At 45.1% G+C, this 26,874-nt stretch overlaps 1 protein-coding gene across 1 annotated transcript in view; it reads left to right on the top strand.

The window, feature by feature from the left end:
• Positions 1–26,874, top strand: part of PREX1 (phosphatidylinositol-3,4,5-trisphosphate dependent Rac exchange factor 1) — a 227,142-nt gene that overhangs the window by 161,473 nt on the left and 38,795 nt on the right. The window contains exons 15-18 of the mRNA XM_033153506.1: positions 4,865–4,937; positions 8,576–8,718; positions 17,431–17,523; positions 26,587–26,735. Coding sequence (XP_033009397.1) covers positions 4,865–4,937; positions 8,576–8,718; positions 17,431–17,523; positions 26,587–26,735 — 458 coding nt within the window. The remainder of the gene's footprint in view (positions 1–4,864; positions 4,938–8,575; positions 8,719–17,430; positions 17,524–26,586; positions 26,736–26,874) is intronic.

Here is a 26,874-nt window from a genome sequence, read left to right as displayed (position 1 = left end):
ATCTAGGTACACCACCACGTATTTGTCTAGCAAGTCCTGGAACACGTGGTTGATGTACCGTTGAAACACGGCGGGCGCGTTGCATAATCCGAACGGCATAACCAGGTATTCAAACTGCCCATACCGGGTCCCGAATGCAGTCTTCCACTCGTCCCCAGCACGGATCCGAATCAAGTTGTAGGCCCCTCGGAGGTCCAGTTTGGTGAACATCTGCGCCCCCTGCACCCGCTCCAGCAATTCTGCAATAAGGGGCAAGGGGTACCGGTCTGGGATGGTGATCTTATTCAGGGCCCGGTAGTCATGGCAGAGGCGAAGCTCCCCACACTTCTTCTTAACGAAGAGTACAGGAGCGGCAGTGGGTGAGGTAGAGGGTCTAATGAACCCACGTTCCAGGTTCTTGCGAAGGAAGTCCTGCAAGGCTTCACGCTCTGGCTCCGAAAGAGAATATAGGCGGCTCACAGGCAGGGGCGCCCCAGGCTGTAGGTCTATGCCGCAGTCGAACGACCGATGAGGCGGCAGCTTGTCTGCTCCCTGTTCCTCGAACACGTCTAAATAGTCCTGGTACACGGCAGGGAGCGTTGACACAGCCTGCCCCATGGGGGCAGCTGCTACTAACTCGGACTGAGCACGGGAACCCGGGTCTGGGAAGCGTACGGTCCGATTGACCCAGTCGATCTGAACATTGTGTGACTCCAGCCAGTCCATCCCAAGCACCAGGGGAAACCGGGGCATGGTGGCAATGTCCAGGGTTCGCACCTCCCGGTGCTGCTGGTAGCACAGGACCAAGGGCTGGGTCTCCCGAGTAACAGCGCCCGAGCGTAGGAGCCGTCCGTCAATTGCCTCCACCTGTACTGGTTCCGGCTTGTTCTGAAGCGGCACCTGATGCTGAGTGGCGAAGGCAGAGTCCATATAGGAGCGGGTTGCCCCCGAATCCACCAGAGCGTGGGTGAGAATCCAGGGCCCACCGGGGGGGTATAGACGCACCGGTATCATGAGGTGTTGCAATTCCACTGGTGAGGGCCCATCATGCGATGCTTGGGTCCCCAGGTAGCCTGGGCCATCGGCTACTGGGGTTGGCAGTTTTCCCTGTGGCTGGCGTTTCTCAGGGCAGGTTCGGGCGTAGTGTCCACTCCCACCGCAGTAGAGACACAGGTTCCCCTCCCGACGCCGAGTCTTTTCCGAGGGGGAGAGGCGAGGCCGCGCTGCCCCGAGCTGCATCGGCTCCTCCAATGACTCAGCTCTGGCCACGGAACTGCAGGGAAGCACCGGCGCCGGGAGCCCGGAGTGCCGGCGGCCCCGGGCCTGGCGACGGTCCTCCAACCGATCGTCTATCTGCAGACTCCGTTGGATGAGGGCATCCAGTGTGGCAGGGCGATCCAACGTGGCCAGCTGATCCAGTATCTCGTCTGAAAGTCCCTCGAGATACTGGTCCCGCAGGGCAGAGTCGTTCCAGGTCAAGTCCTGCGCCAGCAGCCGAAATTCCGTGGCGTAGGTGGCCACTGTGGACTTGCCCTGTTTCAACCGCCGAATTGCCCGATTGGCTTGACTCCCCTTCTGAGGGTTGGCGAACGTGGTTTCCAGATGATTGCAAAACCCCGTATAGTCTGTCAGCAAGGGGGAGTCTTGCCGGAGCAGCGGCAACGCCCACTTGGCCGCCTGGTCCTTCAGCAAGCTGATCAGGAAGTGCACCTTGGTGCGGTCGTCAGGGAAATCCCGAGCTCGCCCCTGAATATACAGCTTGGCCTGGGCGAGAAACATGGGAAAGCTGGCTGGGGACCCATCAAATTTCTCTGGCAGGGCCACTGGGTACTTGCCAGGAGCTGGGGCGGCGGCCCCAGGAGCCGGTAGGGCATCCAAACGCTGCTGAAGCGCCGTAACCGCATTGCTTAGCTGCTGCACGGTGTGGGTCAAGGCCTGGTTCTCCTGGGCCAATGCCACTAGCGCAGCCGCCTGGTCAGCCATGGCTACTAGTTCCTCCCGAACGCACCCCAGCGAAGGGGGAGTGCGGGTGTGGCGTGAGCAAACTGTGCTGGCCCCAAGGGTTTGTCCATGAAGCGAGGTCCAAGTCCAGTCCTGGGTCTAGGGGTCCAAAGGAGGTCAATCCGGCGGGGAGCAAGGCAGGGAGCAGGTCAAGGTCCAAGGCAGGTTCAGGCACAAGGTTGCAGGTTGAGCACACGCTTGCAACTAAGTTGCTCACGCAACTTGGGCTGGGTCTGGCTGGCTTTTATCTGGCCCTATGCTTAGGGCGGTCCCGATCCTCCGGAGACTCGCCTCTCCTCCGGGCCTGGAGGCGAGCACTCCTCCTGCAGACACTTAACTCCCTTCGCCTCTCTGCCCTGAGCCTCTGTAGCTCAGGAGAGGCTGGTGGGTTACTGGACCCAGGGGATGCCTCAGCTTCCTCTGAAGAGGCTGGGAGTGGAGCACCTGCAGGCAATGGGTCCTCCCTCCCATCAGGAGCCAGAGCAGACTCTGCTGATGCCTGCACCTGGGGATCCAGCACAGGTGGGGATCCTTCAGGCTCAAGCCCTGGCCCCGGCTCAGCTGGTTCTGGAGGCGGGGAATCCTGTGCAGGCTGGGATCCCTCAGGTTCAGCATCAGAGTCTGACTCCCAGGCCATCACATAAGCCGTTCAAATTCTGTTATCTGAACCATTCTTAAACTTTGTTTTTGCTCTTCTTTTTCCATTTGGGAAGGCTTTGTATGGTATCTGGAGTATGCAGAGAGGATTTGCAATGTTTTATTTTTAGTCACCTCTTTGACCTGAAAGTTGCTGTTTTGCAAGAAATAATGTCCAAGTCCAAGCTGCATTATGAGGACTGCAAGCCAAGTTTGCTGGATAAGTCATCTGCTCTAAGGCTTTACGTGCAGTTGCTTGTAAGCAGATTGGATTCCCAAAGGCTTGCTTAAGAATGGTGTCAAAAACCATTTCCTTTTCGATTTAAACACAGTTTGGGGGTAGATAGAATGACATTGTGGCCCCTTGTGGATTATGAACTCACAATTTCCCCATTTAACTCACAGCGAGCCCTGGGGCAGGAATTTGTATTGGGGGGGGGGTGTAAGTTAAGCCTAGAAATTATATTAATGCCAAAAAGTTTCATGTAATGTTTGACAATACCCTCTGGTTTGCCTGTACTACAGGGAAATTGAGAAATAGATCTGGTCGACACTTGCAGCATTTTGTGATGTTTGTCCTCTAGGAGTCAGCAGTAGCTTCTGAGTTTGTTGAAGCTGAAAGCAGTACTGGACTAGTCTTATTGCATAAAGACAAATACAGCCTAGAGTCAGTTTTTACATATTACATGCATGGCAGCTGCTACATATATCTACGTTTCCATGCACTTGTTGCAGCTATTGGTTCTAACAGCTACTACAGGCACACATTACTACAGGCACACATAACAGCTGCTACAGGCACACATTGCAAACCTCTCCCCAGCAAGGAGAGAGTTGCTGTTGTCCATTCATCTTTCAAATAGTACTTTCATTTCAGCAGCTAGAAACAAAAAAGGGAATTGATGCTACTAAGTTGTTTTGTTTCTTTTTGCATTGTGGCCCAGCCGCTTTCCCCTTCTCTCAGTTGCAGGGAAAAGGAAGTGCTTCAACGGAACAAAAGGGGAAGCAAAGCAGCCCCAAAACTTAATTTATGTTTCTCTCCTCTCATGAGGTGAGAAGTTTCTATAGCAGCAGCAGTTTCTACCAATAACTAAAACAGGCAGGTTTGGTGCACAGTTATCTCAACAAGAGACATCATTAGATCCTCAGACTGGTCAGATTGAGGTTCTCTTGTGTGAACTAGTTGCTGTCCTGATCACACCCAGCCCAAGCTGGTAGTTTAATTCTTTATTGACAAAGTGAACATTCACAGTAGCCTATAGGAAGCCTGCAAGCAGGGCATTGGGGCCTGTGGGCACCATGATGGTGACCCCCTGAAATAAAGCGATCAGTCAGATCTTAAGACCTAAGCAAGAAATATTCATGGATAGGTTGTAGCTATGCTATTGACTGTTCCAATACAAAATATGTGTATATCTGTTAGGATAGGAGTCAAGTTTCCTTAGCTGTGTGACATAGCTTTTGCTGTCACCGTGGAAGGGGAAAGAATATCCAGGGAATGGAGCACAAAGAAGTATCTCTTTCAGTGGGGAAGGGGAGTTCACTTAATGGGAAAAGGCTCATATCAACTGCTTCCCACATGGAGCTGTGCCGGTGTGGTTCTATTTCAGTTGAGTACCCACACAAATCAGGCACCAAAACAAACATTTTTGTCCGCTTTTCCAGGTCAGCCAGAAACACCCATTGCATCATTCCTGGAAATATTGTACACTAACATTCATTCAAATAATGTGACTGGCAGGGGTATGGGTTATTTCTTTTTTAAAGCAGACGTGGCTTTCTCTGTGGGGGGCAACAATGTCATATAGAAATTGTATTAAAACTGACCTTTGGGAAGTCTGAATAAGGAGTCTTCACCCTCATTCCATCGTGGGTTTGGCTGCCTCTTACTCTAAAGAGGTGTTTTACTGTCTGTAGCCAATGGGCAGTAAATTCAGACTATTGCAATTGCCAGTTAAAGAAGGTCTCTGCATTGAGGTAATGTGCTGTGTTTATACTGTTAAATCAGCTGCTTTCCGGAGCTCTGGTCTTTGTGCTTCCAATTCCTGTGGGAGGCAAGAGGCACTATATATAGGAATGAATGGGATTCAGGCAAAGGGAGTCCCGTTTTAATTGCTTACTTTTGTTTCTTTGCAAAGAGTGCTGCACTAATTTGAGAGCTGGGACCCGGTCACAGACTGGGGGGGGGGGAAGTTCTGTGAATTAGGAAGTGGTCTGAGGTGTAACATTTGTCCTCTCTTGTTACCAGGGAGATTGTCAGACGAGGGAGGAAGCTGTCGCGCTGGGCGTTGGATTCTGCAACAATGGCTTCATGCACCATGGTAATTCATCAATATCCCCTTCTCCTAGCCAATTAACAGGGACTTCACATCATCTCATTAACCAGGAAATGTGGCAGAACCTTCTACTGCATAATGTTGCCACCAGTGCAGAGTATGAAACAGCCACCGAACCGGGCCTGTAAGATGGAAGGAGAGCCAAAAGCCTTTAACAGTCAAACCATTTTGCCATCTATATTAAAATTGCAAGGTGTACACAAACCGGTAGGGTATCTTCTGCTTCATGCAGAATATTGTACAGCTGGAAGAAACCAAGGGGAGGGCCTCTACTCACTGGCTCCCTGTCCATCACTGTGCATAAGCAAAGGGCAGTTATGCCGCAGGAAAGTGTGCCCTGAAAATAGCCTGCAAATAAATATAGATGAATGATAAAGGCTATAGACCTGCCAGGAGTTGGGCCAGGGCTCTTCTTGTAGGCCAAAGTGAAACCCTCAGAGGGGCTGCATAGCAAAGAGGGAGTGGCCAAAGTGTGAAAGTGGGTGTGGCTAAAGTGTAAATATGGCTACATTCAATTAAAAAAAACTTAAGGACACATTTTGGGTGCATTGGGGATTGTGACATCACAGCAGGGGGGGGCACAGAAGCAGTCAAATCCAAAAATAAAATAGAACTACAAGGCAGGCTTAAGCAGTATGTGGACTGAGAACTCCCAGAAATGCAAGCCGGATTTCGAAGGGGCAGAGAACCTAAGACCAAATTGCAAACATGCGCTGGATTATGGAGAAAGCTAGAGAGTTCCAGAAAAACATCTACTTCTGCTTCATTGACTATGCAAAAGCTTTTGACTGTGTTGACCACAGCAAACTATGGCAAGTTCTTAAAGAAATGGGAGTGCCTGATCATCTCATCTGTCTCCTGAGAAATCTCTATGTGGGACAAGAAGCTACAGTTAGAACTGAATATGGAACAACTGTTTGGTTCAAAATTGGGAAAGGAGTACGACAAGGCTGTATATTGTCTCCCTGCTTATTTAACTTATATGCAGAATTCATCATGCGAAAGGCTGGACTGGATGAATCCCAAGCTGGAATTAAGATTGCCGGAAGAAATATCAACAACCTCAGATATGCTGATGACACAACCTTGATGGCAGAAAGTGAGGCAGAATTAAAGAACCTTTTAATGAAGGTGAAAGAGGAGAGCGAAAAATATGGTCTGAAGCTCAACATAAAAAAAACTAAGGTCATGGCCACTGGCTGGACCATAAAGAAGGCTGACTGCCGAATAATTGATGCTTTTGAATTATAGTGCTGGAGGAGACTCTTCAGAGTCCCATGGACTGCAAGAAGATCAAACCTATCCACCTTAAGGACATCCGCCCTGAGTGTTCACTGGAAGGACAGATCCTGAAGCTGAGGCTCCAATACTTTGGCCACCTCATGAGAAGAGAAGATGCCCTGGTGTTGGGAAAGATGAAGGGCACAAGGAGAAGGGGAAGACAGAGGACGAGATGGTTGGACAGTGTTCTTGAAGCTACCAAATGAGTCTGACCAAACTACAGGAAGCAGTGGAAGACAGGAGTCAGGCAAGACAGAGAAACCAGTAGGAGAACACTTCAGTCTCCCAGGACATTCTATACAAGATCTCAAAGTAGCAGTCTTACTACAAAGGAATTTCAGAAATAGACTGGAAAGAGAAGTTGCTTAATTACCAAATTTAAAACCATGCAGAGACCTGGTTTGAACAAAGACATTGGATTCTTATCTCATTATACATGACAAAGCTATCTTTAGCCATCTCACCCCTTGCTTTTTCCTGTAAGACCAATTGCAGTCGTTAACAATCGTCAGCAGGTTTTCCACACCTATCAGCCAATCACCCATTCCCACCACCCTTCTGAGTAATACCCCTCCCCACTCTCTCACTATATATAAGGTCTGGTGACTTCTGTTTCAGTGTATTTGAAGAAGTGTGCATGCACATGAAAGCTCATACTAAACTTAGTTGGTCTCTAAGGTGCTACTGGAATGAATTTTTTTATTTTTTATTTTATTTTAACAACATCATTATTATCCATACCCTGCCCATCTCACTGGGTTGCTCCAGCCACTCTGGGCAGCTTACAACATATATAAAACACACACACACACACACACACAATAAAGCATTGAACATTTCAAAACTTCCCTATACAGTGGTACCTCAGGTTACAAACACCTCGGGTTACAAACACTTTGAGTTACAGACACCGCTAACCTGGTAGTAGTACCTTGAGTTAAGAATTTTACCTCAGGATGAGAACAGAAATCACGCGCCGGCAGCGGGAGGCCCCATTAACTAAAGTGGTACCTCAGGTTAAGAACGGTTTCAGGTTAAGAACGGACCTCCAGAACGAATTAAGTTTGTAACCAGAGGTACCACTGTACAGGGCTGCCTTCAGATGTCTTCTAAAGGTTGTATAGTTACTTACCTTGTCTCGGAAGTCGCATAGTTCCATATCCTACAACGAAAATAGGGACATTCCAGGATCAAATCAGAAACAGAAATAAGGACACTTGAAGGGTCTGAACTGAGTGGGAAAGGAGTTTTATCAACTGAGAATGGATTGGGAACTGACTATTGGAAAGCAAGAAAACTCTGATGTTCAGCTGGACCTGTGCATACTCTGCTGATCACACTGGTCCAAGTGTGGTGTATTATCAACAACACATGGTGGCCAAAGTCTAGCAGGTTATGGGTCAACTGACTTCCACAAGTCTAGCATGTTGTCTACAGATTTCTATTATACTTCTTCCACACACCAGCTGTTATAGCTTCAACCTGTGGCATGGCCCCAGAAGATGAAGGAGTATATTAGGACATGACCTCTCTGGTTCAGTTGTATTCCAGCCAAGAAAATAGTTAAACCAAAAACAAAACACTGCTGAAGGAGAAGAGACACAGCTGAGAAGTTAATGTAGTTCTATGGCCATTCTCTTATCTTTCTATGGAGTTGGCTGGCCTTTGGAAACCTCACAATGGACCTATGTTTACTAACTGGAGTTCTTCCAAGAGATGGATGAAAAGCAGTGGTTGTTTTGTGTTCTCCCTTGGATATTTCAGATTCTGTGTCAGCTACACACGGCCTAGACTCATGCCCATCTACAGGGACAGTGTGTCAGACCTACTGCAGAGGAGAGCATGTTTGTCCTACTGGGACTAGCAGGATAGGGAAAGCACTATCAGAGAACTCTGTGGAGGTGTTAAGAGTGGAGAAATGGGATTCAGAGGGAAGGGGTCATGGCTCTTTAGCATCCATCTGGTAATCATGTTTGCCTTTTTCATATGCAAAGCAAAGTGATTTAAAAACAACAACAACCATTTGTTGCCCTTTCAGAAAGTTCCCATTGATGAGACAAAAAAAAGCTATGTGCTTCAAAATGAGTTCAACATGTCACCTTTAAACCAAAAACAATTCCATCTATGTTGCAAGAGAAAAGTGGATATATCAAAACCTACCATGTAACTTGGGAGTATCAGACTAGTGGGCTCAACAGCTGTAAGAACAAAGAACATATGATTGTCTGTTGATGTTGGTGACCTGTTTGTTATTGTTTTTAAATGACAATGTTGCTTTTATATTCCTGTTGTTCTCTGCGTGTACTGACATATCTATCCGCTTCCCACTTTTTGGTTTCAAGTTCTGGAGAAGAGCGAATTCAAAGACGAGTCTCAGTATTTCCGCTTTCATGCCGATGAGGAGATGGAAGGTACAAGTTCCAAGAGCAAGCCATTGCGAAATGACTTCAAGCTGATTGAAAACATCTTAGCTAAAAGCTTGTTGGTAAGGAAGGGCTTCTGATACACTTACTACTTCTTTAAAAGCCCATCATTATGTCTGTGTGTGTATGTGTGAATGACTAGGTTGAAGCTCTTGGGGGAAGAAGCATTGTCTTTGCCAAGAGACATATTGCAGTTTCCTCTCCCTTCAGTGTTAACATGTTTGTCTGATTCATATGTTATCTGTGAATTGGCTGTCACATGAACAAGGAAGAGTGCTGCTAGTCTTGTCCCAACACTGTATGCGCATCTGCCTCTGGCCCTTGATATCCATGCTTTCTGCAAGGGGTGTCTGCATGTGATCCACTCAATCCATTTGGGCTTTCCCCATGAACAAGCTCCCTTTCCACATGTTTAATGACTCATTCATGGGTATCCCTTTGCAGACATCACACTGAATGGAGCAGTACCGCCAGTGCAAGTTACTTTCGGAGAAGGCTCTCTCCTCTTTCAAGGGAGTGGCCTTATGCATGGATAGTGGGTGCACAGGGCTGTGCTCAGGAACATATCTGGAGTGGTTAGACTCCTTAACTTCATACAGTGGTCATTCTAGAGTGTGTCATGGATAAGTAGATCCATGAGCAGCTCCGTGGGATTGGGTCGTTAATGTCTCTTAAACCAGTTTTAAGTGAAAACGATTAAGAAGGGATTACAGTGGTACCTCTGGTTGCGAACAGAATCCATTCCGGAGCTCCGGTCGGATCCCAAGGAATTCACAAACTGAGGTGCCACTTCCTGAAGGATACGTAACCGGAGGTGAACTTAAGTAGAGGTACCACTGTATTTTGGAACACAATGTGAGGGCATTTTCACTTACAGAACTGATGTCGATTGTGTGTTAGTGCTTCTTAACCATGTGTGCACAAAGCAGTGACTTCCTTTCCACTTGTTTTCTATTCACATCTGTATTTCTAGGTATCTCAGGTCTGTCATTCTGATTCTGTAAGCTCTTGCTCCATTCTGTTGCACTTTTGAGCGGGATCATTTTATAAGTCTTGATTACCTTTTTCTTTTTCTGTCTAAACAAGCTTATTTCCTGACAGTGGGCCAGAGCCTGTGCCACTCTCTTTGCGGATAATAGCAAAATGGAAGAGCAGTAAAGAGTGCTTGGAAAAAGCATGGGAAAGGATCCAGAGGTCCATTAAGGAGAATAAGTGTATCCCAGTGGATGGCTTCAGCTGCCCGTATGCTGCTGCTCTCTATTTTTCTTATTGCAGCAGACATGCATATCTGCAGTGTTGTTTGTTTCCCCACTGCTTCCTTGCCTTCTCCCCTCCAGCCACACTGCTGATTGCAGCTAGCAAAGGGGGGAGAAAGAGTTTTCAAACTTGCAGTCTGTGTACTGTATCTTTCTACTTACTGCCGAGTCCCTTAATACCAGGAGGTTGTTAAAAGAACAGTTCCACAATGGCCATCCACCCTTCCCTCCCAATTTGAAGAAACAGCAGACATATTTCTCATTTGCTATGCATTGTCTACAGATCTGATTTATTTATATATGTTAAAAAAATATATTCATTGGCTGCTTTTTAAAGCCCAACCCATGCATGGTTTATGTAATTAAAACCATAAAACACCAAGAATGCAATTAAAATACATATACTGCGACAGAATATAATCATCATTTAAGAGAAAGCTTTTGTAAACAAATGGATCTTTAGGGTGTACTTCAAGGTCTGCAGTGAAGCAGGGACCCATTGGGGACTTCAAATGGAACAAGAGTTTCACAAGCATCAACCTTTTCAGCTGATGCTCTGTTTTGCCAATTAACTCTGCAGGTTCTTTAAATGATCTTTGGTAGTCAAGATATGAGGGAAAATATTTTTTTTATTTGGACAGAATAGGAAAACCTTCTCAAACAGCAACAACCTCCCCCCCCCCCAACAGTAAAGCTTCTTACAACAAGAAATATCCCTAAGGGACCAGACTTTCACCCACATACATACCAGATCAACCGTGGGAAACCTCAGCAGTGTTTGGTCCATCATTCTCTCTCTACTGTACCTTGGCCTCCACCAATTGTGCCTGCCTCAACTACCATAGGTGGGGCTGGATGTCTCTACAGCCGCCACCTGTGCCAATTAGGGCTCCTAATCTGGGCAATCAAGCCCCAGCTGGGCCACCCTCAAGGGTATGAGTGGTCCCGCAAGGACTCACAGGAAGGGTTGGCTGTGTAAGCCAAACCTACACCTCCTCAGTTTTTCTTCCTCATTTCCCACTACATGCTCTTTTCTTGCAAGGATATTATTTATTGCATTTATATCCTACATTTCCTCCAAGGGACTCAAGGTTATATACATGGTTCTTTGCATGTGCATATTCTCTTCTCTGCAACGCTGTGTGTGAGATTGGTTAGATCGAGAGTTGGTGCCTAGCCCAAGGTCACCCAGTGAGTGGGCTTCATGGCTGAGTGGGGATTTGAATCCCCACTCTTCTGCTCTGCTAGGTCCTTGACCAAGGCTCTAACCACTATGCCACACCACGTTTTCTTCAGTATTCAGACAGAACTACAATGCCACTGGAAAATGTGATTCTTTCCCTGAATACCATATTCAGTTATTTTGTGATTACTGTATGTAATGTGTCATGTACCCGTCAGCTATGTTGTATTTTTTTATTTAATACTCCTACTAAAAACTCTTGTTCCCATTAGAAGAGTTGTCTTCTGCCTTTCCAGCAAACTGAAGTACAGGGCAGTAATAATAATAATAACAACAACAACAACAACAACAACAGCAAGAAGTTTGAAATACTTTAACTGTGCCTTTCTAGCTGCAGCTCAGGGCAGATTAAAATAATTAAATAATGAACAAAAAGTCCTGTTCAAATAAGCAATTCAGAAAAATTACTGACCAATTATTTTTAGCCAGGCTTTTTGTAAATGGGTCACAAATTCCATTTTGTGCCTCCCCACACATTACCTTTTCAGGTGTGCATCTAGGATGTGCTAAGCATGTGTCCTAGAACGTAGACTGTGACAAACAAGTATTTGTAGGCAAACATATTTGAAAATGTGCTCGTCATACGTGTGCTTCACCAGAGTGCTAATTTCATCAGGTGCTAATTTCATCACTCCCTGTTGAGTTGCATACTCTGTGGCAGATCTGGTTTGAAGGTCATCTATGCGTCTGAAGAGGCTCTTGGCAAAGTGCACTCTGGTGTGTCCTCTCCAGTGGGCCCTGAACAGGAAGGAACAGTTGGAATTCTTTGGTTTCTAGGCTGGGATGCTGCCTTACATTGCCTTCACCAACATGGTGCTTTCCACAGCTGTGCTGGCTGGGACTGATGGCAATTGCAGTCCAAAACATCTAGAGGGTACCAGGTCGGGAAAGGCTGAATTACATCATCTGCACCTTTATCCATCACTACGTTCCTTCTGAATTTTAAACAAGATAGATTGTCTTAGTCAAGTGGCTTTTGAAATGCACTATGGTTTTTTTTGCAACAGATGCCAAATTGCATAAGGAGAAATCGGCTGCCTCTCTATTCCCCCTTGTCTTTTATCCCCTGTTCTGACCTAACACTGGAAAGAACAGCTGATGTTTTCTGCCAAGTGACATGTGCAGATGCCAAAAGGCAAATTGTTCCAGTGTGAAGCAAACACTCTTCAAACAAATACTTGATTTCGTTTGCTTGTGCAATTGTTTCTGTTCATTGGCATGAAACATGAAATGCTGGAAAAACATACAAAATTCTCTACATAGTTCAGGAAAATTAAATCTTAGGCCTAATTCCAGATACTAAAAATGTACCAGTGTTAGGATATCTCTTTTGTTGTTCATAAATGATGGCTTCAAAACTGGAATGTAAAGACTCCAGGGTTGGTCTGGGAAGTTTCATGATGAAACAAATAGTCAGACCTTCTACAGAGACGGCAACTTATGAAGTATCCAGTAGCCCTGTTTATTTTTATGCGTGTGTTTATTGAAAGCACTTACGATCTACCATTTAAATTAAAATACCGTAAAAATAAGCCACCATAAAACATGAAGTAAAACAGCAAGGTAAAACTGCAATAGAAAAACAATAATTCAGAAACAGAGTGTATTAAAGAGTCTCACTCTTAATGATTTTTTTGAAAGCATGTGCAAATACAGTGGAACCTTGGTTCCCGAACTTTATCCATTCTGAAAGTCTGTTCGACTCCTGAAATGGTTTGAGAACCAAGGCTTGGCTTCTGATTCAGCTTCCTGCAGCCAATCAGAAGCCGCGGCGGACGTTCGGCTTCAAAAAATGTTCGCAAACTGGAACAATTACTTCTGGGTTTGCTGTGTTTGGGAGCCGATTTGTTTGGCATCTCAGCTGTTCGGGAACCAAGGTTCCACTGTAACAACAACAACAGCAACATTCGCCTGGTGCCCGAAGCTGCAATCTATAGACTTTACCTTAGAAGGAGCCCTGCTGCATCAGACTAAAGGACCATCTAATGCAGCCCACTTGCATAACACCATCAGTGCTCTTAGTTTCATGCTCTCTGGTAGCTTGCAGGAAGAGGCATACAGCATCTGGTACCGGAGGCAATATATAGCCACCATGACTAGTAGTCACGGAGAGCTTTATCTTTCACGAATCTGCCCAATTCGCTTTTAAAGCCATCTGTGTGGTGGCCATCATCGCGTCTGGGCGCAAGTCCCATTTAAGTCAGTGGGGCTGACTTTCCAGCAGACATGAATAGGTTGCACTGTCAATCTCACAAGGGAGGTGGCTAGTGAACAGCTCCTGCAGCAGCGGCACTACATTGCAATGGAGATCAAGCCAGGTGTTTTGGCCTGCTTCAAACTAATATGCAGGATGGCAGTGTTCTGGGCCCTTCCTCCATAGCCGAGTTCATCATCTTGCCCCAGTCCTTCTGTGCTTTACCTTAATCTTTCCCTACCTGGTGCCTTCTGAATGTTTTGAATTGCAACTCCCATCAGCCCCAGCCAGCATGGCAGGCTGGGGAAAGCTGCCTTAGAAAGTATCCCGACAACCTGACAGCAATTTAACACAGAGTTTGTGCATAAGGAGAAGACTCTTAACAGATGTGTAGGTAGATCCTCACTGAAAAGCAGATTGATGGTTAATCAACAAAACTTATTTTTAAGGGCATAAGCATCTCCCAACACCCCTACGCCTTGGGGGAGGACCAGATAAAAAAAACAGCAACGTTACTCGGCCTTGTGGTGAATTGCTTTTCCCTTTTAACTTCCTTTTTAAATGTGAAGAGAGGTTAAACTGTTATTTTCATTGAAACTATTTTAAGCCACAGTAAATGACCAAGACATAGTTTTAAAAGTGGTTTGCTTTGTTTAACTTGCCCAAGGGTCAAGGTTTCCTGGGGCTTTCCCCACATGAATCCAGTCAAATTGTAGAGCTAATTACAGCTCTCCATCCCATTGCTTTGAAAAAAACACTGTTGTGAGTGTGCTTTTTTCCAGGCAGGCAATCCCCCTGTAGCCTCTCCAAATGAAAAATGGCAAGCTGGAGCAGATGAGTCCTCCATCCAGTTTCAATTTGCTCCAGAACTTATGGGCACAAAGGGTGGATTGTATTGGAAGATGAAACCTGGGCCACTTGTAAGGCCAGTGAGTGGTGAGCTCTTTGTACAGAACAGACTTGCTCAGTGTTGTTTTGTAAGCAGGGTTTTTTTCTTCTTCTGCGCTGTCTCCCCTTAACTTCACCGTCTCCTGAATCGGCATTGTTTTGCTTGTTTGGAGCCAGAGGTAGCTGAGAGTGTTGTCTTGTATATTTCAACTCTTGCCAAGAAAGAGGATTAGTTTTCTTAATCTTCTGCCATAATGAACTGCTGCAACAAAAGGAAACTGGTGAGCTAATAGCACTGACCCACAAGTACATAATGACCTTTGTATCTTCTAAGCACTGCAAAAAGGAATTGTAGCAAGCCCCCCCCCCCAACCCAACATTCTTGTGATGTTTATTACCTAGCAGATCATGTAAAGGTTGGATGCAATTTTGCAAATTTAAATTTTATTTCTTATTGGAATTTTATTATCTGAAACATGGTTCAACCAATCCTGCTAGGCAATTTATAAGACAAAAACACACAACAAAGAACATACTATTTTATTGTTTATTTGTCTGTTTATGTAACTTCTTAGTAGCTTAACACAAAATTTAAAAAATCTAAGCAACTTACAAAAAAAATGAAGCAGAGTAATCACCATAAATTAAGCCACCCCAGGTTAAGATTCAGTCCAACCCCCCAGATACTGCTGGGTAGAAACACTCATGCTGACATTTTTATGGAGCTGGACTGCTAGTATTCTCCATGGAGAGAGTTTCATAATGTGGGGGCCACTGCTGGAAATGCCCTGCTTATCCTCACCCTCAATTTCACTTGCAGTCTTAAAGGTTAAGAGCGACACCTTGAAAAATATACAGAAATACATTGGGAGCCTTTTCCGTATGAAAACATGCAGTTTGCCTCGTTTTGAAAAAAAATGGAAGTTTCCAGGTAGTTTTCAAGAGCAGCCTCGCATGGGGGTGAGTGGGCAGGGAAGGGGGATTTGGTTGGAAGTTGATACATAAATGAGCATAGCTGTCAACTTTTCCCTTTTTTAAAGGAAATTCCCTTATTCCAAATAGGATTCCTCGCAAGAAAAGGGAAAAGTTGACAGCTATGTAAATGAGAGATGTTGAGACTAGAGATGTTAGTGAATTTCTTCCTAGCCAAGGTTGGAAGTGGAATTTGGAGACTGAAGCATACTGCAAAATCAAAAAGAGCTTTAAAGGCGCCAAAAATTTCCTTGAGCTTGTGGAGAATCCCACTGCCATCTCCACCACCCTCCTGCATCTCTCAAAGTCCACATTTCCTTCCAGCCCAAACACAAAATTACCTTTCCTGTCACTCAGATGCAAAAAAGAACAGAGAACATTATCCCACTCCTTTGTCTTCCTCTTCTCTCCCTGTTACCTCATCATACTTCCCAATACCCTGGTGAGGTTCAAGGGTCTAAAGGACAGAAGACAGGAGTGCCTGGCGTGCTCTGGTCCATGGGGTCCATGGGGGCGGGGCTAGGGCCATGCCACGATCCCATTGGAACCCAAGGGGAACTCGAGTTGGTCTGAATCGACGGGGCTCCCCTTATCAGTGGTTTACCCTTACTGGACTTCCTGCTCTGCGGGCAGGAGTCAGATATAGTCAGGTCCACTCAATGCCTAAGCCAATACCGCTCACATGCTGTAACCAATAAAGTTGTGGCCAAATTTTTACCCAATCACATTAACCTTATATTCTGTGTCCTGGTGTTTTTATTTCATTCCTGGGAGGGCGGCTTTGGGGTCTCGACACGCAACAGTGATTGGTGGACGAGAGAGAGAGAGAGAGAGAGAGAGAGAGAATGCCTCTCCCTGCTATTGCATCCACGAACCTTCACTATTGCCCCCCACTGGGACAGTGAAGAGGGGCAGAGTGGGACAACATGTTTATGAGAAGTTTTCCTGACCGTTTACCTTTTTTGTGTGTGATCTGGCAAACCAAATGTAACCTGCTGGTTGTTTGAGCACCCTGCCTGTTTTTCCAGGCTCAGGTAGGTGAGACACAATACATGGCTAGTGGGCTGCATTGGGCTTAGCAGTCACGTTGGCTTACAAGTCAAAAGACTGAAGGCCAAAGCTAAATGGGGCAGGACCCTGCTCACATGTGAAGTCTGTGCACATCTCTCTCTCTCTCTGTGTGTGTGTGTTAACTGTAAAAAGATTGTGGGGGAGTGCTGTGCTAACCATTCTCCCTCTTGGGCCTTAGGCTCTCTGCGGTTAATTGCTCCAGATGCAATTCTCCATTCTGCAATCTAATGCTGGAAATGAGCCAGGATTGGAGCAACGTGCTTGAGGCAATGGACTCAGGGGAGACAAGTGGCGGGAGGGCAAAAAGTTTCACATCTTTCTCCTTTGTGCTGCTTTTGCTATTGTAATAAGACCTAATCACCTCCATATTTCAGTGACGCACCTATGACCTATCTGCCACTGTTGTATCTGGTTTGGTCCGTAATCTTGGGTGCCCATAGATCAATCCTGCATTTTAGTGCATGTTGTGTTGCAGGGACAACTGTTGGCATTTCTTTCTGTGTTAGGTCTCCACGATATACATACACACACACACACACACACACACACACACACACACACACATATACTATGATAATAATTGGAAACAAACAAACAATATTTTGTTTTCAATACATGTTAAGGATCAGGAAGAAAGAAGACACTGGCTCAGTTCACATGCCACATTAAACCATTGTTAAAAACTAACAATGGTTGAATGCAAGAATTCAGTGTGTTGGTGCTGTTGAAGTGTTCTTTGCTCTGTTCCTACCCCGGTACTGCATCACTGGGAAACAGACCAGAGTTTAGTTTGTCGTGACATCCAAACATAGATTCATGGTTTGTTTGCTTTCTCCAAACAAACCACAAGTGGTCCAAGGTCTGTTCTTGGCTTACTGCTTATGGTTTGTTTTGAGGAAACAAACCATGAGATCCAGTTTAGATATCACGAAAAGCCAGCAGAAGTGGAGTGCAATGAGAACTTTTCAGTAGCATGCAGCAGCAAGCGGTGTGTTCACATTGAACCATAGTTTGTTTTAAACAATGGTTTAATGTGACATGCAAACCATGCCATTGAAACAGCAACCAACAGTTACACAGCTGAGGACCAAACTAATTGGTTGGTGAAACAGCTCACAAGTTATTTTTCCTCTCTCTCCTCCTTTCCAAGGTTTTGCCAGAAGAGGATGACTATGGCTTCGACATAGAAGACAAGAACAAAGCCATTGTGGTGAAGTCTGTTCGTCGAGGGTCACACGCAGAGGTGAAACCTCCTGACATTTGTAAACATTCGCCTTTTCTGCATTAGAAGGTGCTTAGAAATGCCCCAAAAATAACATACAGGAGGTTATTTCATTTTAGTAGCATCTAGAAGGCCACTGAGGATCTTCTGTGATTCCTGTTGCAGGAAACTGCTTTTGTGCATTGTTAGGTGTTTAGTTCCTTTATATGGCATTCTTTCAGAGTAATTTAATTAAGTGATAAGACAGCAGGCTCCCCTCTGGCCCAGAGCGGCATACTGTGTTGCAAGACATGAAGCTAACCACAGGGAAGCTGTTTTCAGATCAGCATCAAACAACAAGCATCTGCACATGGTTTTTTTCCTCCTGCAGAGCTAATAACTTGGGCTGGAATTTAGGTCCAGAGAACAGTGTAGGATGAAATGGTTAAACATCCCCTATCCAGGACCAAATTAACAGCCCTTCATGGCTGCTTTGAAGTTAAAACAACAACAACAACAACAACAACAACAACAACAACAACAGGAGATTCTGATCCCATGGCACATCTAGTTGATTCCTCAAGACAAAAGCATTTATGTAAACTGGAAATTAGTGTCATCTGTGTAATAGCACTAGTTTTATCTGCCTTTAACACAAGAACACACAACAGTGATCTGGACAATAAATTAAGGGAAGCCCAACACAGTGGGCCATGTTGAGAAAGTGAGAGAGCAAAAGTGCAACACAACTTAGGGGCTAGTACATTTTGGTCAATAAAGCTTGTAATTTCCCCACTTTCAAAATCTCACCAGCAGTGGCTGCGGAAATAGATTGGTGGTTTAAATGAAACCTCTAAGATAGAGCCATGTGTGTGAGCATCTGTGTGATAGTGATTTATTTTTTTTTTTTTTGCTAGGATGCACATTTATAACAAACATGTGCAGATAATGTGGCCTTTTAAACACTGCCACCACAGTCACCAAGCAGGAGGACTATGTGCACATTGCCAAAGCATGGTGGTCTGGATTATGGAAATGAATGGGAAGAGGAGAGCTGAAACCTTCAAAGCCAGCCATGCTATCAATCTATAGTTTCCCAGGATGTTCACAATAGAGGATATTTACTTACTGACAAGAGTGGATTCATAAAAGTTGGGCAGATTGATCAAGAAAATATATGGCTCCTGTTTATGAGCATTAACTCAAGACCAGCATTGTCTGCCTTTGCCACCCACATAGTGCATTGGTCTGATGTATTCAGGGGGAAATGTACATAAGCCACCATTTGTAATTTCATAAATCCACTCTTGTAATTTTGCTGGTACCGGTAGATGTTCACTGTTTGCAAAAGTCACCATTCATTGGGCAGATATACAAGTCTATATGTTGTTGTTGTTGTTGTTTAGTCGTTTAGTCATGTCGGACTCTTTGTGACCCCATGGGCCAGCCACTCCTGTCTTCCACTGCCTCCCGCAGTTTGGCCAAACTCATGTTAGTAGCTTTGAGAACACTGTCCAACCATCTCATCCTCTGTCATCCCCTTCTCCTTGTGCCCTCCATCTTTCCCAACATCAGGTCTATATAGTGCATTATATATAGTCTATTATACAAGTCTATATAGTGCATTATATATTGGAGGTAGTCGCACAGTGTAAATTGTGATGGTTGCATATATGCGCAGGAACAACTCAAAGATATTTCTAATTCTGCATGCATGCAGCTCTGTCTCTCTCTTTTTGGCAAATGTTCCTGTTTTGCAGAAAGTTACTAAATTTACATTCCTTGTTTGAAACTCAGTATCTGAGGCTTGGCAGATTCTGAATATTTTGGGACATAAAGTATGTAAATGATACTAGGTACAGTATATACGCGGGACGCGGGCGGCGCTGTGGTCTAAACCACAGAGCCTAGGGCTTGCCGATCAGAAGGTCGGTGGTTCGAATCCCCGCGACGGGGTGAGCTCCCGTTGCTCAGTCCCAGCTCCTGCCAAGCTAGCAGTTCAAAAGCACGTCAAAGTGCAAGTAGATAAATAGGTACCACTCCTGCGGGAAGGTAAACGGCGTTTCCGTGCGCTGCTCTGGTTCGCCAGAAGCGGCTTAGTCATGCTGGCCACATGACCTGGAAGCTGTCTGCGGACAAATGCCGTTTCCCTCAGCCTATAGAGCGAGGTGAACGCCACAACCCCAGAGTCGTCCGCGACTGGGCCTAATGGTCAGGGGTCTCTTTACCTTTACCTTTACAGTATATACAGGTGCAGAATCACAGGTGTGCTAGAGATCACAAGAGAGGGGAGAAGTGTTACATCCTTGGAACACTGGAGCCATTTGCAAATACTAGCTCTACAGTTTCAAATGTACACTGCAGAATTTATTTTATTTTATTTTTATTTTTGTAATTACCAGTCCTGACTACATTTAAATGTTACACTAGGCCAGGATTTAGCAGAATACAAGCTTCTTGTTAAGCCACTGCCTAGCAGATACCGCAATCCCCCCGTCATTTCCTTGGAAAGCTGCCCATAGAACATTTCAGTGTTGGGGTGGGGAGGGAAATCTCTCTGTGTTTCGAGACTACAGAAGCACACAATTTGCAAAGGAATCTTTGTCTTGACCTTCGAAGAAAAAACTTGCTTTGTCCATTTGCCCTTCTTTCCCATTTGGCCTTAAGATACCGCTTTAAATATGAACCCAATCCAAATCCTGGTGAACAGGAGAGCCGTCGGCTCAATTCACGAAGATTTGAAACCTAGCAATAATGCCTTTTATTGCATTCTTGGGCTCTTTAATTGCTTTTTGATACTACAAAGCTATCCGGCATATGGTTCCAGGCCAGCGCAGCAGCTGCAGACCATTTGGAAAACCCTCTGGTGGCCTGATGCTCTCCAGGGAGGGGAGGGGTGAGGAGAACAGGGTGCCCAATAGAAATACATTTTTGGCTCGCTCCCCCCCCCCAGTCTTTATAGTCAGTACTGAGCTAGATGAACCAATAGTCTGAATGTGGTAGTGCCCACATTCCTATTGCTGAGCTTTTAGATTTCATTTCATTTCACTTTCAATTTGTATACCACCTTCCTATATTACTATACACGATGAAGGTTTACAGCAGGCATAGGCAAACTCGGCCCTCCAGATGTTTTGGGACTACAATTCCCATCATCCCTGACCACTGGTCCTGTTAGCTAGGGATCATGGGAGTTGTAGTCCCAAAACATCCGTAGGGCCGAGTTTGCCTATGCCTGGTTTACGGGCTGAAGACACAACAAAACAGACAGCAAAGATCACACACCTGATAACAATCTGATCCAATACCAAAAAAGTCAAGGTAAAAGCATAACTTTAAAATAAACAACATAAACAAAATACAGCAATATTCAGTAATCCATTAGAATATAATAGTAAAGCATTATGAGCCAATTGAGTAATTCGCCTTTAATGCTGGAATGGCTAGCCTTCGTTGGTCCATGGGCCACATTCACCACTGGCCAACCCTCCAGGGGTCACCTGCCAGCAGTGGGTGTGGCCAAAGGCATCCCACGCTCTCTCACACCAAAATGCATGGAATACGCACAGGGTGCGCATGTGCAGGCACCATCCAGATCAGCTGAGGAGGGTGGTTATGGTCCCCTCTCCACTCATCAAATAATTCAAGTGCTACGCCTGCTTCAATTTTTGTGGGTTTTTTGCCGCTGCGGCCAAAGTCTTGAGGGGCCAGGAAAATTTGCTTGGCAGGCCAGCTGGGGTCTCCAAATTGGGAGTCAGCCACTCTCACTTTAATCATGATAAACGTGATGGAACAGAGATAAGGTTTCATGTGTGTGGACTAATTATAGATAGGGTAAAAGGTAAAGGGACCCCTGACCATTAGGTCCAGTCGTGTCCGACTCTGGGGTTGCAGCGCTCATCTCGCTTTACTGGCCGAGGGAGCCAGCGTACAGCTTCCAGGTCATGTGGCCAGCATGACAAAGCCGCTTCTGGCGAACCCGAGCAGCGCACAGAAACTCCGTTTACCTTCCCGCCGGAGCGGTACCTATTTAACTACTTGCACTTTTGATGTGCTTTCAAACTGCTAGGTTGGCAGGAGCTGGGACTGAGCAACAGGAGCTCACCCCATCGCAGGGATTCGAACCGCCGACCTTCTGATCAGCAAGTCCTAGGCCCACAGCGCCCTAAACTAAAACTCAGCACCCAGGCAATCTGTATGCTGTGCCATAAGAAATTCTGTGACCTGTGCAAATTATCCCAACTGTGCAAATCCGAAACACTTATCACTTATCTTACTCTGAAATGGTTCCCCCTCCCCATTATTCTGCATAATTCTAGTTTTGTTGGCGAAGGGGATGGCAGGCACTGGAACCCCAGTTTTGACTGTGGATATTTTATTCAGTATTATTCTGGCTTTTGAAAGTTCATCAGGCATTGCTGCACATTTTCAAGCATGTCTTTACAGCCTCAAGAACTAGAAATTATTTTATTGTTTTTAAACGAAAGCTGGCATTCTTTACCTAGTACCACATTCTGCAGTTTTTCTGCAATCCCTTGGCACACAAATTAAACACACATTCAAAGCATCTCTTTACTGCTTGCTGTGTCACTCTGATTCTTCCTAATCATGCAAGGAAGATTATTCCATAATATTTTTAAGCTATGGAAGAGTGAATATGTAAAACCTTATTTCACAATGACAAGGGCTTTTCAGGAAACATCTCAGAAGTTGACTGCAAAAAGCGTTTACAGACTTTTTGAATGAAATCCATGCAGATTTTACACTCGTGACGTTCTGTTTTGTGTTGTTATTCCAAATGTACTTCTTCATGGAGCAAAAATGTGACATTGGAAGTGGCCCTCAGATTGATATCAGCCAACTCTTTGTTCTCATCTTCAGTTCTGAATTTGTTAGGAACAAATCGGCTTTTATACAAATATTATTTTCCTGAAAAAACATCTGGCCACTGTTAACAGTCTACTGTGATTTACTATATGTTCAGCTTCATTAAGTTAGTTCTGGGTAACATGTACCCTTTTCCCTTCTGAATCTGGAAGAATTCACATATTTGTACCGTATGCACCCCATTTCCCCAAATTCCTTGACCTCTTGATCCATTGGCAACTAAAAGCTTCTAATCTGATGGAATGACTTCTCCTCTGTCACAAACTTCCTGTTTCTGTGCTTTTCTAAACTCCTTTAAGTTGAGGTGTTTCGTCTGGCCAACCACCTACTTCAGGGCCGGCTCTAACATTAGGCAAAGAGAGGCAGCTGTCTAGGGCAGCAGATGGTGAGGGATATGAATTGATCAGGCTACACAAGTAAATCTTAATGGGTAAATGCAGCCAAAAAAGAGGAGGAGGAGAGGAAGCATGTATAAATCCATAGGATATACCAGGCATAGGCAAACTCCAGATGTTTTGGGACTACAACTCCCATCTTCCTTGACCACTGGTCCTGTTAGCTAGGGATGATGGGAGTTGTAGAAGAAGAAGGAGTTTGGATTTGATATCCCACTTTATCACTACCCTAAGGAGTCTCAATGGGGCTAACATTCTCCTTTCCCTTCCTCCCCCACAACAAACACTCTGTGAGGTGAGTGGGGCTGAGAGACATCAAAGAAGTGTGACTAGCCCAAGGTCACCCAGCAGCTGCATGTGGAGGAGCAGGGAAGCGAACCCGGTTCACCAGATTACGAGTCCACCGCTCTTAACCACTACACCACACTGGCTCTGTATCCCAAAACATTTGGAGGACCGAGTTTGCCTATGCCTGGGATATACCGTACCTTCTAGCAAATATTCAGTTAGGGTCCTGCCTCAGTTCTTTGGGTTTGAGGAACTCATATGTTGAGTTGAGTCCTTTGGAAAGAAGAGACAGGTGAGCAGTAGTGTAGATTATGTTTGGTCTACCTACCGATCTGAAACCAATCTTAATCTTAATTCTTAATCAGTAGTACTAGGAATATTGTCTGAGTTTGCGGCGGTGGTGGGCAGCACTTGCTGCTCCACCTAAGGTAGAGCTAAATAATGTCTGGAAGGCCGTGAGGATGGTCCCTCAGTGCAGCTGAGCTCTATAAGACCACCACATTTGGCCATTGACTGGTGAAAGCCACTGTGTGTCTACAACCCCTTAATGCAATTGTCCTGAGGTGAGGTAGCCTAGCACACTGTGCACTATATCAGTTTGTCTGAGGGAGTGCTGGGCACTCTTCCTTACTCCTGGTGTGTGCAATTTTGGAAAGGAGTAGTAATGAGGTGCTGGTTGGGTTGGATTATCTGCAGCACCAGTGGCAGGTCCACATTGGCTATGACACATAATGAATTGAGCAGGTCTTACCTCCCTGCAGGTGGATTTTGCCACCAGTTCCTGGCATGTATCAGTGTATCACTACCCTTTTATCAGCCCTGTCCTGTTAGCGGGCCCCTTTGCGCCCCTTAATTAACCCTGCACAAGACATTCCCCCAGCTAATTACCTACCTGCAGACGGATGATTCCATATGTGCTGGTCCATTGCTGAGTGACATCATGGTGACAGGTTCATCTGCTGGGGACCCTCTTCTTTCTACTGCAGCAGCATATGAAGTCTGGGTATCCACCTGTGTGTGCAGCTCCTTTATGGGGGTGCATTAAGCATCCCATCTGCCTCCATTCTGCATTCCAAAGGTTTTGAGAGAGAAGGCCCAGAGGTGCAGTATTGTCTCCCTGTGCTGCCGTTGCTTAGCAACATTAGCCTGCTCCCATCTGCATAACCAAAGGCAACAACAGGCAGGTTCTGCAGATGCAAGTGATTAATCTAAAAACTGGGACTTTGGCAGGCCTCATGGTTATCTGGAAACCCACAAAGAGCTTAACCGAAGCAATCCTTTTTCTTAATGTGCTAGCTTATTGTGCTGGACAGGCAGACACGATGGGTAAATGAAGTTCTCTTACATGGATCTGAATTGGAACTGTTCTGGGCCATGTTTTGCAGTTCTTCAGGTGCCAGAGAATATGATAACAGCATTTATGTAGCACTTAGTAGTTTTTACAGCAAACCAGTAACATAGGTATTATTATCCCTGGTTGTCTGAGGTCCAGATAGAAATTCAAGACTGTGAGTGACTGCAATTCACAGCTGAGCCTTTTATTCTACTCGTTCCATAGGCCATGTTGTATATATCTGATGCTTGCTGTTAAAAACAGTAGCCTACTTGCAAATGTTTGCAAATCTGTGTTCATATGCACCACACATAGTGATGGGCATAGAGTCATAGGGCTCAATGTTCCCTTATTTCCTGCATCTCTCACTCACAACTGGACCCTGCAGCTCATGTCATAGAATCATGAAATCGTAAAGTTGGAAGGGACCCCCAAGGGTAATCTAATCCACCCCCCTGCAATGCAGGAATGTTGTGTCCCGATTCTTTCTTTGGAAAATAGGGGATATGTAAGAACTGGCCTCTTGCTGCTAATATATCCCTTTAACCCAAACTAATCCGTCACTTCCGCAAGCTTGGCTGTGATGTTATTCTATACCAAAACAAGTTTTTTAAAATCAAAGCTCTCAATTAAGAAAACCTAAATTCAGATATATGATGCAAATCGGGAAATTTTTCCTGTTTTGTAAATTTTGCCTGAAGCAGTCTGCTAGTTGTGGAGCTACAGTATATAGGACATTGAAGTCCTGACTGTCAACTTGTTAGTCTAATTCTGTTTCTCTCATTTCAAGAGACATTACCCCCACAAAATTTCAAGACTTGAAATAGTCCCGGTTTCAATGGGAAGAAAATGATACAATCTAATTCTGCGCATTTCTGAATTGCAAAATGCTTATTTTGCATTTGTCCATGGATCAAGGGCTGCCAACCATTTTTGGGACCATGATCACACGCACAAAAACGAGAAATTGTTGTAGGCACCACATCCATGCAGCACAACTTATTCTATTGGTCACAACAGAATGCTTGCTTAATGTCTAATTTCAGTATGGGAAATGGGGGAGGGGGCCCTGTGGGCATCAGATATGGCCACTGTGGGCAAATGTGTGTCCATGGGCACCATGTTGGTGACCTCTGCTATAGATTGCTTTAATTCTATTTGAAATCTATCTACATCCAGGGTGGGGAACCTCAGACCTGGGAGCCAGGCATATCTGTCTGGCCCTCACATCTGTCTTGGCCACCCTCCCTAATCCTAATCCTCAGTCCTCAAGTGCTCTTGTCTCTTGATTGACCAGATCAATATATAAGTGCATGTGGGTAGAAACCTCTAACTTTGGCAAGAGTTGCACCTGTTACTCCACCCACTTCTGCCCCTGGCTCCACACCCCTTTGCCATGTGGACTGAACAAGGTTCCCCCACTCTCACTCCATATGGTAGAATAATTCTGTGTTGAAGGTATTTGTTGCAATACTTCATCTCTGCATGTTTTAATTCTGGAACTAATTTGTGATTGATACAACCACAACATATCAAGATAGAGCGACAACAAAAGCATTCTTCCATTGGGAGGCATGTTTACTGCTATGCTTTGAAGGAACAATTGACAAGCAGATGTCTGATAATTCGCTGAGCTGTATCCAAAAGCATTTTGGCCCTTGTCCAATCGATAGATAGCTCTTGCACAAAGCCGGCATCTCATTATCCAGATAACTGTGCTCGCTTATAAAGAGTAGCAAAAGCAGAGGAAATACAGAAACCACTGTAGATCATTACTCACATTTGTTTAGGTTTTCTCTCACCCTTTGAAAGAACATTCAGGAATCCTGATTCATAAAAAAAAGGTTCTGGTGTACATTTATAGGCAGCGCCTGGCTTAATAAAATCATATTTTTATGGGTTGATGGGAACTGTGGCTCAGCAACATCTGGGGGACCAGAGGTAAATAAAAAGCCAACCTTGTGTGGCCTAAAACACACACAGTACTCTTCTGCAGTTGACCTTGTGTGATCTAGAACACACCCAGAATGAAACACCTGACATTCTGTAGGAAAACGTGATAAGCTTCCAAGGAACTCCTGGGCTGCCCAGAACGCAGCTGTAAATCCATTATCTCACATACCGCCTGCCACATGCTACTCAAATGATAAAGCATGGAATGATAAGCGTGGAGTGGTTTATAACTTATGCGTGTCATTTCAGATGGCTGGATTGCAGGTTGGGCGGAAGATTTATTCCATGAATGAGGATCTGGTGTTCCTGCGCCCATTTCAAGAGGTGGAGACCTTATTGAACCAGTCTTTCTGCTCTCGGAGACCTCTTCGGCTTCTTGTGGCAATCAAGGCAAAAGAGTAAGTCGCCAGAAAAATCCAGGCGTGGCCTTGGTTGCTCTTGGAAGCTGATTCTGAGCAGTTAATATTCTGTATATGTATATATGCCTATCATAATGAAGGCAACGTAAACATTTTACAATTCTACACTCTAGTGCAG

This window comes from Lacerta agilis, chromosome 6, assembly GCF_009819535.1.
Source record: "Lacerta agilis isolate rLacAgi1 chromosome 6, rLacAgi1.pri, whole genome shotgun sequence".
Classification (NCBI taxonomy): Eukaryota; Metazoa; Chordata; class Lepidosauria; order Squamata; family Lacertidae; genus Lacerta; species Lacerta agilis.
Note: the sequence above shows the minus strand (reverse complement) of the source record. Positions and strands in the feature narration are given on the sequence as shown.